The following is an 18,223-nucleotide window of genomic DNA, read 5'->3' as shown; positions in this document are numbered from 1 at the left end:
CAATTGTTGTGAAAATAAAATGGATGGGGAGGGGGGATTACCCAAACTGCCTTGGGTTTCTTGCAGGAAAAGGGCATGGTATAAACATAGTAAGACAGATAAATAAGTGGAAAGTATTCTGAGTTAGAACCTTTACATATCAGCTTTTGGCCAAACAGGTTCAATGCCAATAGACCATGCTAAATCAGCACTTTAGTCCTATTCAGGCATTAGCAAAGGGGGAGAATATGAGCTTACCCCTCCTTGTGTATTTGGTCACCCTCAATACATTGGAGGGTGAGAGAACTTTCTGAAGAGAGGCTCGTTCTATGAAAAATTCAGTATCCAAAATTGCATTACAAGCCTCTGTGGACTTAGAAGGCTCTCATCTCCAAAGAGTGTAACATGCAGTGTGCAAATGTCAGGTTTACACATTTTGGTAACAGCTGGATGTACCATTTGTTTTACTTAAGTGAACCTAGTTTGGAATCTAGAAGAGCTGAGGTGGACTCCGGTGCTGAGATACAAAGATTCTCTGCATCTTTATAATTGGATAGTGATTGGTGAACAGCTATCAAACCAATTGTAAAGCAAACTATTTCCAAGCATCTGAGTGTGTATAGCTTAATGTTATCTCCACGCCTGATTAGAAATGTCAGTGTGGACCTGGATCAACTCAGATGATTCTTCAAATCATGGTATATTGCCCACAGCAAAAGAAAACCTTAAGCTTACACCTTCTTTTTCCATGCATGTCAGGGTAAGGAGACTAGAGGATTCCATTTCAAACTGTCTGCCATTTTGTCTAAAAGCAGAAAGCTACAGTTTGCCCTCAAAGCATGATCTGAAATCAAATCTATCATTGTCTCAGTATGCTGGCTTGAGGGCAAACCAATATTTGTTGCTAGGTTAGATCAGAAGTGAACACTACTAATCTCACCCCGTGAGTAAAGGTAAGTGAGGAAGACAGGAGAGCTCTCACAAGGCCAAGTTCCAGCACTGCTCATTCATGATACTTCAAACTGTGATTCGGAGAATCATCAGAATGCAACCACTAGTTCCTATCATGGACACAGTAGAATAAGCAGAGAATAGAACTCATTCTACATTAGTGGTTTCAACCTTTCCTTTAACACGGACCCCCTTTAAATACCTTTTGTTGCTGCAGATCACCAAGACTTAACTCAAGCTTTAAAGTACTAGAGTTTGGTATTGAGATGTCTCCACAATTTTGATGGTTTCATAGCCTCATTGGACAATACCTCAGAACACAACATGCACTGTGGTAGTTGCTTGTCCTCAGGACCTGTATATGTGAAGCCAATCGGCAGATATTCCTTGCTATAACGGTGATACTTTTTAAAATAACTGGAAGCCTCACTTTGCTTTGAGCAGGATGCGCCCTTATCATCATCAGTTCCTTTATGTTTCGAATTCAGCCAGTGATCCATCCTGAGGCTAAAATGAAATGCACTGTTACAAAATCCACTGCAGCAATATTGAAAAACCACCTTAATGAACGATAACCAAAAGTTTAGCAGAAATTGAAGACAATTATGAAATTGGTCCGAATGCTCACTCACGCTGACAATGACTGACTCGGCTTTCTCTGCCCTACTGTCTCTGACTGCCTGTACAATACCAAGAAATGTCACGTGCTTTCTCTCTGCCTCTCAGGATCATTCACTTCCATGTTCTCAGCGTGTGCAGAAATACCAAACGCAGCTATTTGCCATCAGACAGCTACTCTCATAGCCGATTTATAGCTCTGATTGTTTTTAATTGAGACAATAGGTTAAAAAAGCCAAGTTTTACAAAACAAGCATGGAAAATTAAGATTTTGTTCTATTTCCCATTCCCTCTTGCTTTTATTCATTCATTCACTCACTCACTCACTCACTCGTACATTCGTTCAGATTTAACTGCAAAGAGCTGTAAAATTTCTTCAAGACTTTGCAGACCCCCTGTGATGACATCACAGCCCCTCAGGGGTCTGCAAACCACAGACTGAGAGCCACTTTTCTACATAATCATTTAGCATATGCAGCCACCTCAACTATTATTCATTTTCTGAGAGGATGGTCTAAAGAAAGTTGGTCTAAAGTTAGACCGGTTTCTTATAGTAAAAGCACTGACAGAAAACTAGCGTTTTATATTTTTTGCATGGTCACACAATATCACATTCAATCACTATTGACTGGAACACATTTAAAGTCATATTTTATCTTGATTAATCACTGGAGAAGAGAGAAGCAAATTTGTGCTGCTTGTTGTCTGGTGTGAATTACTTTTGCAAATAGGCAATTTAACACGGCAGCTTATACAGCAGTTAGTTCATGTGATTTTTGTGCTTTCTTCTTTCCTTCCTTGCTTGTTTTCTTGTATTGTTGAATTACGTTACTATACTTTCTTCTGAATGTCCCAAGACTAGCAGCTAGCGAATAAGCCATAAAGAACAAGCTCATATGTGTATATGAAAATATATGAAACATGTTCTTGAACTGTGCTTATGGAAACAAATTCACTGTCATGATCACCCTCACTACTTCCTAGTTATCCATCCTTCCTTACCTCTCCACCATGAACCTAAATTCAGCATAGTGGTGCTTAATTCTACTGACATGGTGTTCTTAGACTACAGTTTTCATTGTCCCTCACTCCTGGCTATGCTGTTTAAGGATAATGATAATCCACAGGCCAAAACTTATTAAGGACCACAAACTGTTCACATTCCATGTTGCCAGCACTGCATTTATAATGAAAAGATAGCAAAGCATTTCTCCCTGTCCACTTATGGGGAATTTCTTCTCCCCACTACTGCCTATGGAGAGATTGCTCTTTGTGGAAGAAGTGGAAGGTGATGCCACCATGTGTGGTGAACACAAACATACCTTTGTAACTGTTCAGAACCATAGGCTTTAAAATAAATATACTATCCAGTTATTAACAGCTGTGTAGGTGTGTGCCGAAAATCAGCATTAAAAAGGACCAACTGATCTTAATACTGAATGAATGGAACTGGAGGACAACTATGGAATCCCTGCCATAGGATTCTTGCCCGCAGCTGCACTATTGTGTTCAATTCTGGACCCCTCATTACAAGAGGGATATAGCAAGGTTGGAGCAGCAAAGGGCCAGAAGAATGGTGGCTGGTTTTAGGCCATATGAGGAGAGACTGAGGGAACTGGGTCTTTTCAGCCTGGAGGAGACTCAGAGGGATCTGTTAGCAACATATAGGTATGTGAGGGGGTGTCATGCAGAGGTGGGTCGTGACCTTTTTTACCCCTGTGGTAGAGGGCAGGACGCATTCCAATGAAGCAAAGCTCAGGGAACCAAGATCCAAGGTGGATCCCAGGAAGTACTTCCTGAAGGTTAGGACCCCTAGGGCATGGAATGGGATTGCATGGAAGGTGGCTGAAGCCCCATCGATGAGGGTGTTTAAGGATAGGCTGGCCATGCACACGGTAGACATGTCATGAACGGAGCCGGCTGCTGCGGGGGTCAGACTACATGACCCGGGAGGCCCCATCTGACTTGCTCTGTTTCTATGTTTCTATAAATCCCTTTCCCCACCTGAGGTCAAAAGTGAAAGTGGGGGGAAATGTGAAATAACAGCATAGGAAGACAAAGCCAATCTACTGCACCAATCAGGTCACACACTGACATCCAATGTAAACCCGACAAGTAGCATTGCCCTGCTTGTAACAAAACAGGTTCCACGTGAAGTCACTCTCACTGGCAAGAAGACTGGAAGTTGCAACTACAGGAAAATGGCCACAGATATGGTCTTGAACGACACAGAATACTAACAGAGAAATAGCACTGGACAATGGATTGAGGAGTGACCACCTGCTACATGCGTGACCCAGATGTTCATTCATGACACTAAAACAACCTCATGCATACTCCAATTCCACAAAGACTAAATAGTTTAAGTTGGTGAGATCCAGAAAACTGCATTAAAAATGCATGATAAATACTGTTTTCCTCCAAAGTGTGTCTAATATTTTCCATGATGAACTATTAGTTACGTGTTGCATTTCTTAACTTGAAATGAATCTAAACATAATTTGACAGGCTTTTTTCCATAGGTTTACATTTTTAAATAAATATTCTGCCTTTTTTATGAGAAGACACTGCTAATAATTGTCTTCTTTTAAAAAACTTTTAAAAAATAAAGAAGACGTGAAGATTTCACCATTTCAAATGGGTCAATACCTAATATAGTACTAGGCAAAAGCTAAGCTATTGAAGACATAATTTATTTGGAGAAAAAAGCCCATTTCCTAGTTTGATTAGTCACTGGAGATTAGCAAATGATGACTTTCAAGAGCCAGAGACATGGATTTTGGCAAAATTAATGACTGTAGATCCACTCCAAACTTTAATTGGTTCAGCCAACATGAGGAATGGCCAACTGAGACTCAAAGGAGCAGACAAAACAAGAACTGCTGGACAAAAGGAAATGAATGGTCAGAACCACACCTGAACACTGTTCTTTCTTACAGCTGTCGAAGTCTGGACTGTAACCCTCTAGCATTTGTCCATTATGGAACAGCAACTGCATCCGAGGCCTAAGCAGTAAACATTCCCCATCACCCGCCCCCCCCCACAAGGATTTTCATAACCCTGCCTTACTCCATGGCAAGCCAAGAGCTTCACATTGTACAACTGCCACTGTGATACACTGTCCTCCAGGGACCAAAACATCCAGTGCTGCTTGGCTCTCTGGTTGCTCGACAGCACACCTCAGGGCAGAGGAAGATGTTTCCCCCTGCAGTCAGAGTGGAAACCTCACAGAGAAGCAGCCGAAGCAGAAGTATATACTGTGGTATAGTGGTCAGAGTGTTGGGTATTTTCCATTATCATATCCTCTTTGCCCTATTCCTGTACTTCCATAAGCTCTATTTTTTTTAAAAAAATAACCATATGTTTATTAAGGTTTATTAAGAGAGCTTCACTCATTGGGTGGTATAGAAAATATATAAATAAATAAATGGGTATTAATTATAATGTATCACCAATCAGTGAAGTTTTTTCAGTTTTTCAGGTTGAAAAGCAGTATATAAATATTTTAATATTCTAAAATGTATTGATTTATTATTAATCATTCATAGTATATATTTTATTAATTATAATACTCCATCATTAATATTATCGATTAAGTTATCATATTTTATAAATATGTTACTTAAATCTAACTTTGTATAATTGAACTGAATACGTATTTTCCCCCAGTTTACCACCAGTGCTCTCTCCCTTTCTTTCCCGTTATTTCCTCCATGTCAACTGTTCGGCTTGTAAATTATAAACCTCCTAAAAAAAACCTCCTAGTAAGCCCATGCATTCTTACTGCTCTCTTGCCATGCACAATTCTGTCACTATACAACCAAACACAAAGTACATTGGTCCACTCAGACCAAGAATACTCAGCTATGAGCTGTTTGAAAGCAGAAGTAATCTACATGGTTAGCAATCCCTTCTTGCAAATGCATTGGACAGATTAAAATGAACATTTTGTATAGGGACTTAATTGTCCACAAAGTCAGCACATAGGCGTCTGTATCTGGACTGCAACTGACAATCTTGATCAATGGTCTGCATGGATCATGGGGTAAACCTCACAAGATTTAAGCAAGTCTATCAGATTAAGCCAACCTGCATACTCAGGGCACTCCTCTACTGCAGCTCAAAACATCCATCTGTCTTCCATGACCTCTTGGGAAGTCAGCCAACAACCAGAGCAGCTCTAGAAATTAGCTGACAACTCAACATGAGGGAGGGGGAGGAATGTAAAGCTTTTCCCTGCAGGACTGTGAACAAAAATAATATATATATAAAATGAATATGCATGAACCCAAGAGTCCAATTTCGGTTTTGGGGGGCCCTTTTTGCAATGCATCTGTCACTCAGTCTACTTCCCCACCACCACTTTCACCAGCTGCTCTTTCTCATTCTTGCCACTGCTATCACTCGCTTGCTTAACCAAGAGCCAGTGTGCAAGCAGGCAGCGGCATCTCCTACTACTTCTCACTACTATGACTGTTGGGCCAGGCAGGAAATAGATAAACCAAGTGGATCACAGTGGCGAAGAGGAGAAATCCAGAGGCTCTTGTCAAGTGGTCCCTGCTGGCCCTTGGCACATGTCCAACCATGCCTAGCCTTCACATCCACCCTGACCAACTCTGTTCCAATATGTCCCGGCATGCAAGAAGCTGGTATTCATAAGCATCAGGTGATCCTGATATCAGGAAAGTTACAAGATATAGTGTATTTTTATCCCACTAAACTGAATGTACCTTGCTGATAACCTACCTAGTCTGTGTTCTTCATGGGAAGCAAAAAAACAGAGGAGTTACAAGGAGGAGGCATGGAAAGCCACATGGAAAGTATCTTCCAAGATACATTTGGTTTGGTGGGTCATAAATTTTTCATGCCCATCTTAAAGAAAGAGAAGGGAAAGAAGAGGAAAACACTTCCCTTATTCTTAAAATGAGAATAAAAGTCTAGGACTGCTTCTGCTTCTGTTAACATATTTCATCAGATGAATGCTAAACATGCCCATCAAACATTTCAAGGCATTTAGAAAATGTTGAACCAAATGTATAAGTTGTCAATTAAAAATGAAAGGCTGCTAATCCTGGCCAAGGATCAACAATAGTTGCTTCAGCAAATGCAAAGATGTACCACAAGATAAATTAGAATAATATTTGAATACTTGGGACATAAGCATGAAATATTAGCTGCCAGAACAAAGTGTTACAGGAGGTGAAGCTACTGTATGCATCCACTGAGGATCAGGAATGGGAAGCAGGGTTTTCTTTAACTACATCAGTGGAAAAGATATGCTTTTGCTCACTGTTAGGTACACAAACACAGAATGACAGAGGAAGATGGGCCCAACCCCCAACCAGCATCAGGCAAATACAAAACATACAATCTATAACCAGCATCTGCCTGTACCTGTCATCTCTATGGCACATGCTGACAGATCTTCCCCAGGCAATGTGCTAGTTTAGAAACTTTGTTCTTAGAGTTAGGAGTTATTTCCTTAGATTTCATAGATGCAAGAAACTGCAAGGCATCATGACAGCCACTTAGTATAACCTCCAGTGCTTACTGAACCTGATATAAAAACCCTCCAGCGGCTGACCTTCTCCTACTTCCTTGGCAATGAGCTTCACACCTCAATACTCCTTTCATTCTACCGTTTTTCTCAATCTACAGCAGCTTGAACTGCTTGCCATCTGTCCGTCCTTCCTAAGGACAGCTTAGACTGCAAAGAATTCAAAGATGAAGAGAGGACAAAGAAGGAAAAAGTCCAAATGCCGCTTGACAAATCTAATTTCTTGCAAATGCAAAAAAAGTATGGTTAGCACTATGGAAATACAATTCTGCTTGTACACATTCTTCAAAGATTTAATGATCTGCCTTTCAAATTCGGTAAGTACCACAGCATTGGCCTCACAACTCACGTTTGTTTCAATGGCTGGGCCCATACATCACGAGAAGCTACTATGGTTTGTGGCATCTTGTACCTGCCAGACGATCAGGCTCATCATTGTAACTCTCCTCCCTCCCACCTTCTCCTTTCCTCTCAGTCCTCCAGGTGGTTTCTTGAGGCACTGCAGGGAGGAATGAAGTTCCTCTGTTTGCCAGTCATGATCTCAAGTCAAGTTCAGCTCAGCACAGCTGCCCAGCAACCTCTGTTGTGCACACATTGTGCAAGGCTCATACGAGTGCAGCAGAAACAATGAGGGAGGTGATCAGACACCCTCACCTCCTGCTCCAGAAGGAACGGCTGGAACAGGAGCAGGGGCTGATTCATGTTCAGGCAAAAGGGGCAGCACTCAGCCGACTGCCCAGCTAACTCTTCTTGTGCAACAGGGAGGGAATCAGCTGGGTAGCCCAGCATGCTTGGGGGCTGCATGCCCCAGGCTTTTCCCCTTCTGCCACTCCTCTCACATGCACCAATTACATGAAGAGGCTGCCCAAGTTCTGCCCTGCAACAGGTAAGTCAGTATTTAGTCTTTGCAAATTATAAAGGAGAGCAGTAAGAAAATATTTTGGAATATTGCCAAAATAATCCACAATAAAGGCTATGTTTTAGGAAGAAATTCTTTGCAATGATCAGTGCAGTTACCTTTGTACATGGTTAGTACCGTTGCACATGGTTAACAGACATGGAGCTATAGTGGCTGGCCAGCACTATCAGCAGATCTAAGGAGCATTACTATCTCTTGCTGATTTTTTTTAAAAGACAGATTCATTCAGATTTCTTTCACCGTAGTAAACCTTGAAAGTATCAGCAGCATTGCATTGATTTCAAAGATAAAACTGTGAGGTCATTTAAAAGGCTAAACAAAGTGAACCATTTGTGCTCATGCTCTCATTAGCAGGAGAAAGAGGAATAAAATGCAACCATCAATCATGGCAGCTGAGATGTGACTTTAAAAGTCAGGCAAGCTGTTCAATCTAACAAAGCATGCCAGTGGGGGGAAAAGTAAAATAAAATGACGGTGGTTAAACAATGGTGTTGATACAGCATCACACACAATATTTTACAAAATTTTAGTTCAAAGAAGTGCTTTTCACAGCTTTGTCTTCCTGGTGTGGAATACAAATATAATAAGCATTAATAATACTCTTCCAATTATATGTACAGTAACCACTCTTCTTACCTGCCCTTGCACAACCAATGCCCATCCTATTTATTTCTATAGCTTCTTGAAATTTGCAGTGCTTGTAGCCTTGTTCCATACCCATAACAGTCACACATAATGAGATATGATGACATCAGTTCATAGAACCCAGCTAGTACGTGAAGAAACCAGACTGAGAGCATTTGTGCAAGATGTGTCCTTGCTTTCCAGGAGCACAGGAAGCTCCTCCATATTCCAGGTCAGACAATAGAAACAGAGAGAGTCAGAAGGGGCCTCCCGGGCCATCCAGTCTGACCCCCAGCTCTAGCCAACCCCGCACTGCTGACTCTGACTTTCAGCACCATTTAGGAGCTGCTCCACTTCACTTGAGATGCCTAAGGGTGAGCTTGGACCTTCCAGCACACAAATATAAGAAAAGCCATGCTGGATCAGGTCCACTTAGTCCAGCACTCCATACAGATGGTGGCAACCAGCCACCCACAGGAACCCTTAAGCAGGATGGGTGCAAGACCAGCCCAAGCTCCTCAGAAACTGGTGTATGCAGGGATGCCACCTCTGATAAATGAGGTAGCACATAGCCAGCAAGGCTAGTAGCCACTGATAGCCTATTTTCTAATGAAGCAGGTGGACAGACAAAGCAGGTGTTTGCAGCTGAGTGCATCACCAAAAGCTCAGCCAGTAATCATCGTCAGCTGCTGCCACCTGACACCCTGAAGTTTATTTAAGACATCTTTTGGCATCCTAAGTTTTATTTAAGGGATGAATAGCATGAACCCATTTTCCACCACAGATGCATCTGACAAGCACAGGCACAGGGCAAACATTCCTTAGCAATGCTCCTAAGAAGAATGCTTGCCCCTTCTGACATCTTCAAATTAGAAACAATGTTGTGTACTTATGCTGCATATATTTCTTAAGATAGGTATTGCTTAAGGATTTGACCAGCCATCCTAATGCACAGAACAGCACCAAACTAACTACAGCAAAAGGTAGGTATGGAGGAAGGGGAGACAAATGTAAAGAAGCCACCCTTTTATGGGAATGATGCAAACCCGGTCATGGGGACACCAGCAGAGGTCAATGTGCAGGAACCAGGACGCCTGCATGCCCTCTGTTATTTGAAAGAGGCAATAGGTAATTGATGGGTGGTGTGAACAGAGCATCTGTAATTGGTTAACTGGTTAGAATTTAAGCCTTGAGCTTAGAGGAACAAATTGGTGTCTGTCTAGGTCATCTTGACCCCATAATTGCATTTCATAAGAAGCTGGTCTGTAGAAGCAATTTCTACACAAAATTCATCAACTCAGTAAAACCGTACCTTGTCCAGAAACAACCAGCATTCACAAAGCAACATGCAAGCGCTCAGAAAGCACAGAAAACTACTAAACTACTAAAACACAGAAGCCCAAGTCTTCCACCCACACCTGCCTCCTGTGAAGGAATTTGTCAAAGTAAAAAATGTACACATTTCCTACAAAAGAGAAGATGCTTTTGCCTGACAGATGCACGCATGTGAGTGCACATTCTTCTTAAATCCCTTTGTTACCACATGCTCAAAGTTCAGAGGGAGAGAGCCAACTAAATTATAGGTGGCAGAGGTGCCAAGTAGTATTGCAGAAGTATTTGGGGCACTCATCAGCATCTGGAAGGCATCGTGTGAAAGGAAGGGCTTGCACTGTGAGATTTCCTCAAGGGTGTCAGGGGCAGGTCCCGCTAGGTTCTGCCAGCCGCCAGTGAGCAGGATGAGGGAGGCGGGTGCGGAAGCTCGCTTAGAGCCCCTGTCCTCCCAAGCCCCCTTCCCAGCGTGGCGGCGCCTTACCTTCAGCAGGGCGCTCCGGCTGGCCGCGGCTAGCTCCCGAAGGCTGGCGGCGGCCGAGGCAGCCGCAGCGGCCACGCTAGGGCAGCCGGAGGATGCCGCCGCCGCCGCCGCCGCCGCCGCGTGACAGCCAGGGTTGGCTCCAGGACCCGAGGTGCTTCCTGCCGGGGCGGCGGCGCTGCTCGTCCCCGCCGCGGCGCTCTGGGCGCTGGGGCTGCCCGGGGCGCAGTTGCCGCCGCCGCAGCAGCCGCCGCCCGCCCCGGCGCGGGGTCTCTGCCGGATGCCGTCCAGCAGGCGGACGAGCAGGATGTTGGCGGGCAGCTCGTCCACGCCGCAGCCCACCAGGATGCGGCACTCGGGGCAGCGCAGCTCGTGGCGCGAGCTGACGATGCTCTCCAGGCAGCGGCGGCAGAAGGTGTGCTGGCACGGGAGCACCTTGGCCGTCGTGTCCAGGCGCTCCAGGCACACGGAGCACTCCAGCAGGTCCAGCAGCGACGACTCGTCCATGGCCCCTCCGGAGGCGCCGGCGGCTGCAGGTCCTTCGCCGCCGCTGCCGCCGCCGCCTCCTCCCGCAGCTCCAGCAGCAGCGGCAGCCCGCCGCCTCCGCCTCTCCTCAGCTGCCCGCTTCTCTGCAGCGGCGGCGGCGGCTTTGGAGGAGCACAGCCAGGACGCCCCTAGGAGCATTGAGACCAGCAGCGGAGGCCGCGGGAGAGGCGGCGGCCACGGCACATGGCAGCTGGCGCGGCCGCTGCACCGCGCGCCCGCCGAGGGCCTGTCAGCAGCGGCAGCCCCCGGCCGGAGGGCGGGACTGCGAGACCTGCTTTCCCCCGCCCGCCCTCGTCCCGCGCGGGCGGCTAATCTTCCTTCCCCCGGGCTCGGCCGGGCGGCGGAGGCGCGAGGATGGCCCTGCGCCTGCTCGCGCTCCCCCTCGGCGCCGTCTTCCCGCGGCCCCAATTTAGCGTCGCCTCCACGCCGCTCGCCAGGGGGATCCTCGCCGGAAAAGGGAAGGCGGCGCGCCTGCTGGAAGAAGCGCTTGACGGCACCTGTTTCCTCCCGCTCAGGGCTTGCCGCGACGGGGCATGGCACGCCCAGGGAGCAGAGCGCGGACTTCTGCGGCGCGGTTCGTCAGCGGGCGCCGGTACTGGCCCCCAGGGCCGTGGCAGGTGGCACCGGCGAGCAGCCCGGGGCCGGGAGAAAAGCGATCCTCCTCCTCCTGCTTCTCAGGGACGGCTGCGCGGACCTCCTGCTGCAAGTTGTCGCCTCCTCGCCCGAGCTTCGCCTCCCGCGCTCTTCCATGGCAGCCCCTTCGCTGGAACCCGACAGCGGCGGCAGCCTACATCGCTCCTGCGCTCGGGCTGCCCACCTTCCAAACCATCCAAACAGGGGACACGAGTGGAGGCGGTGGTGTGCAAGCCGGGCAGCGGGACGCAACGGAGGAGACTCCCGCAGGCGCGCGCGACCCTTGGCGCCAGTGCCACCGGCGACTTCTTCACCCGCGCCGGGGCTACGGCAGGAGACCCCAACTTGGCCCTCTTCGTTGCGCCAGCGAGCTCAGCCTGATGCAGAGCAACGGGCAAGTTCTCTTCCTCGTGGGTGATCGCGGGCGGCTTCGCCCTTCATTGCACAGCTGGCCTGGAGCAATTAGCCAGCAAGGCAGCGGCCCAGGGCCCTCCCTCTCCGATGCCCCTTGTACTATCCCCCCGAGATGCTGCTGCTGCTGCTGCTAATAGAAAGAGGCTGGCCGGAGCACCGCTTCAGCTCAGCAGCTCCGCTGAAACGTCATTCGTTGCGCAGAGGGATTCCGACTCCAGAAACATCTCCCGTCTACGAGATTCGGCATCAGAAACGCCTCTGTTCTTCCAGAACTGGTCCGTCATCGCAACGTCTTTCGCTCCTGCTGGAGTCCCCACTAACCGGCTCCTACTGGATCCAAAAAAGAAGTTTGCTGGATGTCAGCAAGAACATGCCAACTTCGGGCAGCACTTTCGGTGCTGCGACACTGCGGACCGTGCGCTTGGCCATCACCCGGGCGGCGGAGGGGGCGTTTTCTCCTGTTCGAGCCTGGTCCCAAGCGAGCGTCAGAGCGACGGAAATACGTCCCCCAGAAGCAATCCGAGAAGATGGGGAAGTTTGCAGAAGTTTCCTCGCATCGGAGCAGGACAAAATGCCTTATAGTTGGCTTCCCCCTAGTGGAGTTCCGTTTGAAGAGCAATTGGTGAACTTGCTGTGGGAAGGAGATTTCAAGTTTTCCTCTCCTGGGAGCTAATTCGTGACGGAAGCGACGCAATGTTTATTCAACCAGCTGCACTTCAAAATTGTCAAAATTCTGCACTGGTACACTGTTAAAACAACCCTCAAATAACCCACTATTTGTTTTAGGATTAACTCTGAAACAACTCCCCCCACCCTGGTTGTGAGCAACCCTTTATCCATTGATGGGTAAATATTCAAGATGGCCTTCCACAGCTTTAATCCTCAAATCATCCCTGCAATCTCGGTTCATGTCCAGAGCTTGAACAGGCAGCTGGGCACCAGTTTATAGAAATTGTGGTGGGCTGCAGCACTTATACAAAATAAGTGTCAGGGGAAAGTGAGGAAAGCTGATGTGAGCTTGTGCATCTTTTCTCTGCCCAAAGTTTGGAGAAAACAAAAACAACTGCTCTGCATGCAAAAATAGAGAGGAAGCAGAAAATACAAAGCAGGCAGATGCAGAAAAGGCAAAGGACAGTATTCCCTTGCAACCCTTGATTTATTTAGTAGCAAGATTAAGGGCATAATCCCAAACCAGCATTTCCTGGTTTATTGCAAATAACTGCTTTCTTCCATCCCGTTCTCCTGTGCTTGAAAACATTTTGTGGTTTGTAATCACTCTTCTAGCCTTCCCCTAGCAGCACTTTCAATAAATCATCCATTAATGATGCACTTATGGGTGCACAGAAGTCCCATTGTCTGCTTGTTTTTCATAGATCTAATATTGATAAGGCTTCTCCCAGCAATAGTGATTCATATGAAGCTACCGCTGCTTCTAAGAAGGAGCTTCAATGTAGGGTTAAAGGGACAAAGCACAAGCATGTGGCTGGAGCAAGTGTTGCTCCTTAGAATGGGCTTCAGCTGGCACAAAGGTGTTGTGGATAAGGCTGCCCCTTTTCAGCAGTCAGATGATCCATGCTGCTGAGTAATGTTCAGCAGTGTCCTTGTAGAAAGAGGCCAAACTTTGCAGTAAGATAAACTATAAATACTACTGTTGTACAGAGAAATGTGAAATACAAGTATCAAGGACTTAGGTAAAACTGTCAGTCTCAGGAATAAAAGCACTAGAGAACATTTAAGGATAGCATGCGTTGCTTTGGGAGGGAGAAAGAATGAGATAGACTGGAGATGTATGTAACAAAATATAGGTGCCCTTTCAGTTTTGTTTCAGATCATTTCCTTCAAAGATGCACACTTTAAAGTTTGTCAAAGTCACTGGTCCCAGTTCCGCTACACTACATCATTAATGAAGCTGAAGTAACACAACTATCTCATTCTTGAGTTACACAAGTTGGAAAAGGAACGGATTGTTATTAGGTCTCCTGCAGTGATGCGATGCAATACACAGTATAGTAAAGACAATATAGTGGAATAGTGATGCCACTTCAAGGCAGTGCATGCATTTTGCTATTCCAACAGTGATGAAGGGAGAAGGAAATAGGCATAGACAAGGCCTGACAGGGAGACACATGGTGTAACAGATTTAGATGGGATCCTATTCTTTCACAAAATAACAAGTTTGGAGGGCAAGCCACAAGAAGCTTTAGGAATGCCAAAAATAGCCCCTTTAAAAGGATTTCTTAATCTATAGCCATTGTTATGATGTTAGGAAATGTGCTGACAAGGAGAACATGTTCTTATGATGGATATTATCTAGTTGGTGATGAGACCTTGCAATTTTTTATTATCCTACAGAAAAAAATTAAATGTTCAGCAAGCAGCATTCCTTAGAACTAGAAGGTGATACTAAAACGCTATGGGACTTGGTTCTGAGAGCACACAAAAGCAAAGCTTCTGTTCCCTAGCTCCTTAGAAATACAATATAAGGATACCCGATCCCTTTTCATGTTACAGATTTGAGCAGGGATGTTCATCTTGTAGTTTGCATTATTCATGGTAGAAGGCAGCTTTGATCAAAAACAGGAATTTTCTGAATGGAGGCTGAATTTAAAGGGTGTGTGTATATATATATATTGTGATCCAAAGTAAAGAGGAAAGGGGCCTTGTCTGTTCAAATGGATTACTGCCTACCCCACTGGTTCCCAACTGGTGCTCCCCCCCCCCATATTTGCTGGTTTATTATCCTTAGCAGCATGCTAGGGTTGTAGTCTACACAGCTGGAGGCCCCAAGCTGCTCTACCCTAATTCAATCATATCTGCACCTTTGCATTTTCTGTTGGTTTTTACTTCTATTACATGATTTTTAAAAAATCATGGGTTGTCACTGAGGATGCGATGAATGTATGCCTCTGCTAGAAGAACATGCACCAAAGGTCTTTTTCATGTTGGGTTGGTCAGAGTCACTTATTTCTCCTTCTGCATATACTGGTCCCATGCTAGGATTGTTAGCATGTAATAACTTTGTGCCATGTGAACTCAGCCAGGGTCGCTTGTCACTCTTGGTAACAAGAACTCATGGGCAATTAAAGGCTTTCAGGGTGATTTGTACCCACTCTCATCAGGTTTGGATGTAACAACAAATTGTGGCAGGTGAGGGCAATTATGCTAATTAGGCAGTTCATAACCTGTAATCATAGAGAAAGAAAATGAGCCAGCATGGCTTATTTGCATTCCATGACAAAGCAAGCCTGCCCATTGGTGGACTAGACCTAAAAGTGTAAGTTAGTTTCATACATAGGATTTAACAATCATAGGAAGCTGTATTATCCAAAAATCCAATAGCCTCAGGAGGATAGTACCTTCATTATAGTTTTCCGAGCTTTGTGTCCTTCAGATGTTGGACTACAACTTCCACTTTCTCCAGAAAGCATGCAATGGCTCAAACTCACATAGTTTATCATTATCATGATAAAGTATATATTTATACCTGCCTTTCTTCTTTTATACCTGCCTTCTTATGAGGAACGTAAGGCAGTTTACAAGGTTCTTCTCCACTTCATTTCATCCTCACAACAACAGCTCTGTGAGGTAAGTTAGGCTGAGAGTCTGTGGCTGGGCCAAGGTCGCCTACTGAGCTTCATGGCTGAGTGGGGACTAGAACCTGGACCTCCTGAGTCCCATTCTTACACTCTAATTGCTGTGCCATCAGGCATGTTCACAGGACACAATAGCCACAGTTCAAGCTAAAAAGCCAAAGTAAAGCCTTTATTATTTAGCTACTGCAAGGTGCTCTTTCTTCTGGCAAGGCTGATTAACGTTCTCGTGACTTCAGTTCCTTTGAGGTTTATTTAGCCATTGGCTAAGGATGGCTAACCATTGAAAGTCAGCAGTACAAACTTCACCTGCATTTGTAAAGATCAAAATGGATTGCTCATACCATTTACTTGACAGGGGCAAACAGATGCCTGGCAAAGGGCTTTTAGCAACAGTGCAGAGATTTATTCTGGTTCAAGGACTGGAAAGAATCTTGCAGTGTGCGCCCATTTGACCCATTCCCTATGAAATGGAGAAGAAATGTGTGTTCGACTTCTCCATGAACTAGAAAGGTTGCACAAGGAAGGGGTGAGTGCATCCAGCAGCAGATGGCACATGCCTGACTAGTTGCAAAGACCTCCGCACAGTCACCTGTAGAACATACGGGCTGGGTTCAGACAACAAAATAATTTGCACTCAAGGGTTGCAAATGGCTTGTTGAACCACGGATTGTTGCATTGTCCAATCCCAGCTGTCCTAACCTAAGCCATGGTACAGGTACCCAGCCATAGAATAGGATAGGATAGGATATGAGTAGAGTTAGAAGGGGCCTATAAGGTCATCAAGTCCAACCCCCTGCTCTACTTCTACATGTGGTCACCTATTTGGCTGCAGGTATGTGCCTTTCCAGGTCTCAACATGCATCTCTCTCTCTCTCTCTCTCTCTCTCTCTCTCTCTCTTGTGTGTGTCTGTGTGTTTGTATAGGGATTGTTAACCCGGAAGAACCCATGAAGAGAACCTGTGGTTTGTTGTTGGATTGTGAACTTGGGTTGTTCACCAAGATTTGTTATCCTGGCTGGATGCAGACACAATAACCCACAATGCAGGAACAGTCCATGGTTCAGTGACAACCCTCACTCAGGCTTTGAGCATGGCTATTGTCTGAACCCAGGCACACTCACTGTTAATGGGATGCTGCATGCTTACAAGTGAGGGTTTGAAAAACACTTCACTTAAGAAGACCTGCATGATTCTGAAATAAGACAGAAAGAGGTTAAGTAAGATAGTTGCATAGTGATATGGAGGGACTACTGGAAATTTTTATTTTAAATAAGGCAATTTCTGACTCAGATTGACAAAACAACTGTTACCAAACTTTGCAACTGTTATGTAATTAATTGAACATAATTAATGTGAGCAACACTGTCACACTGTGAGTTGCATTGCTTTTGAGAAGAGGCATTCACCCACTTTGAGCATCTTTCCACATCTATCCACACATGTATGCTATTTCCAAGGTGTGTGGTTGTTAAGAGCCACTCTCCACTTTTCTTTAGTGGAAATATGGATATTTGGGGATCAAAAAATAAACAAAAACTCAGCAACTGCATTTTTAAAATAGTATGAGAAAGGCATGTTTGGCTTTTTTATTTCTCCTCAGTTTGTATCAGCTTTTTAAACTTTCTTAGATCTTCATATGTGATTGTTTTAATGCTTAGGAACATTATCATGTTATTTACTGTTGCTGTCATTGGGCGAAGAGCCGGCTAAGTAGTCAGTTGCTGGGATGCAGCTTTTCACACACAAACTGTCTGGTTTCATGTTAACTTCCTTCCTCTTGTTATATCACACAATAACAGGGCACTTTACTGCCCTGAAGTAATGCTATCAAAAGCAATGTGGAATAAAAGGGTGTATATAGTTACTCCAAAAGAGTGTTTGCTAAGCTAAACACAGCCTGATTGATCATGGAGCAAAAGGGGTAATTTATATTGGTATCATGAAAGATAACCAATGCATAGCTTGTTATTGCTATGCTCAATGGGTTTATAACATTTTTCTGTATATAAGGCCAGTGAGCCAACAACTCCTAGCACACAATTAGAGGACCATCTTACTATGCAGCAATGATCAATGTCCAATTAAAAGCTGCACAGCACTTTGAAACATGCAAAGTGCAATAAAAGCACTAAGTATGATTAGTATTCCTGAAATTAAAAAAAACAAATATCCTTGAGTAGAAACAAATGGCTGCTTTAAAAAAAACAAAAAACCCTGTTTTGTTTTTAAACATCACCTGTGTTTTCAAAGAATAACTTAAAGTTATTACTCAGATGCTGATAGCAGCAGATAAAGTGGCAGACCTGAATCTGGGTTGTACCACTTTAGTCTGTAGGTGGTGATTTAATAGTACCTCCAATTAAATGCTACTCCTATTAAACTCACCCTCACCACAGAAAGCTACATATCAGGGGAGGACTATGCCAGGACCTCTCTTCCCTCCAGCTACAGGATGGATATTTTAAGCACTTAGGAGCATTACATCTTGGTAAGCTCAAGGTCCATTACAGGTCCATCCCAAGATAGACCACATTTGAACTAAACAGGTTTGTCTAGCGCTTGGAGGCAAACCACCTAGGA

The 18,223-nt window shown here is 45.1% G+C and overlaps 1 protein-coding gene across 1 annotated transcript in view; it reads right to left on the bottom strand.

Annotated features, from left to right (window-relative positions):
• Nucleotides 1-10,965, bottom strand: part of SH3RF3 (SH3 domain containing ring finger 3) — a 258,330-nt gene extending 247,365 nt beyond the window's left edge. The window contains exon 1 of the mRNA XM_044429559.1: nucleotides 10,462-10,965. Coding sequence (XP_044285494.1) covers nucleotides 10,462-10,965 — 504 coding nt within the window. The remainder of the gene's footprint in view (nucleotides 1-10,461) is intronic.
• Between the last annotated feature and the right edge of the window lie 7,258 nt (nucleotides 10,966-18,223).

The sequence above is a fragment of the Varanus komodoensis genome, unplaced genomic scaffold (assembly GCF_004798865.1).
Source record: "Varanus komodoensis strain SLA01 unplaced genomic scaffold, ASM479886v1 scaffold2, whole genome shotgun sequence".
Lineage (NCBI taxonomy): Eukaryota > Metazoa > Chordata > Lepidosauria > Squamata > Varanidae > Varanus > Varanus komodoensis.
The sequence above is the reverse complement of the archived record's forward strand: the minus strand, read 5'-3'. Positions and strand labels throughout refer to the sequence as shown.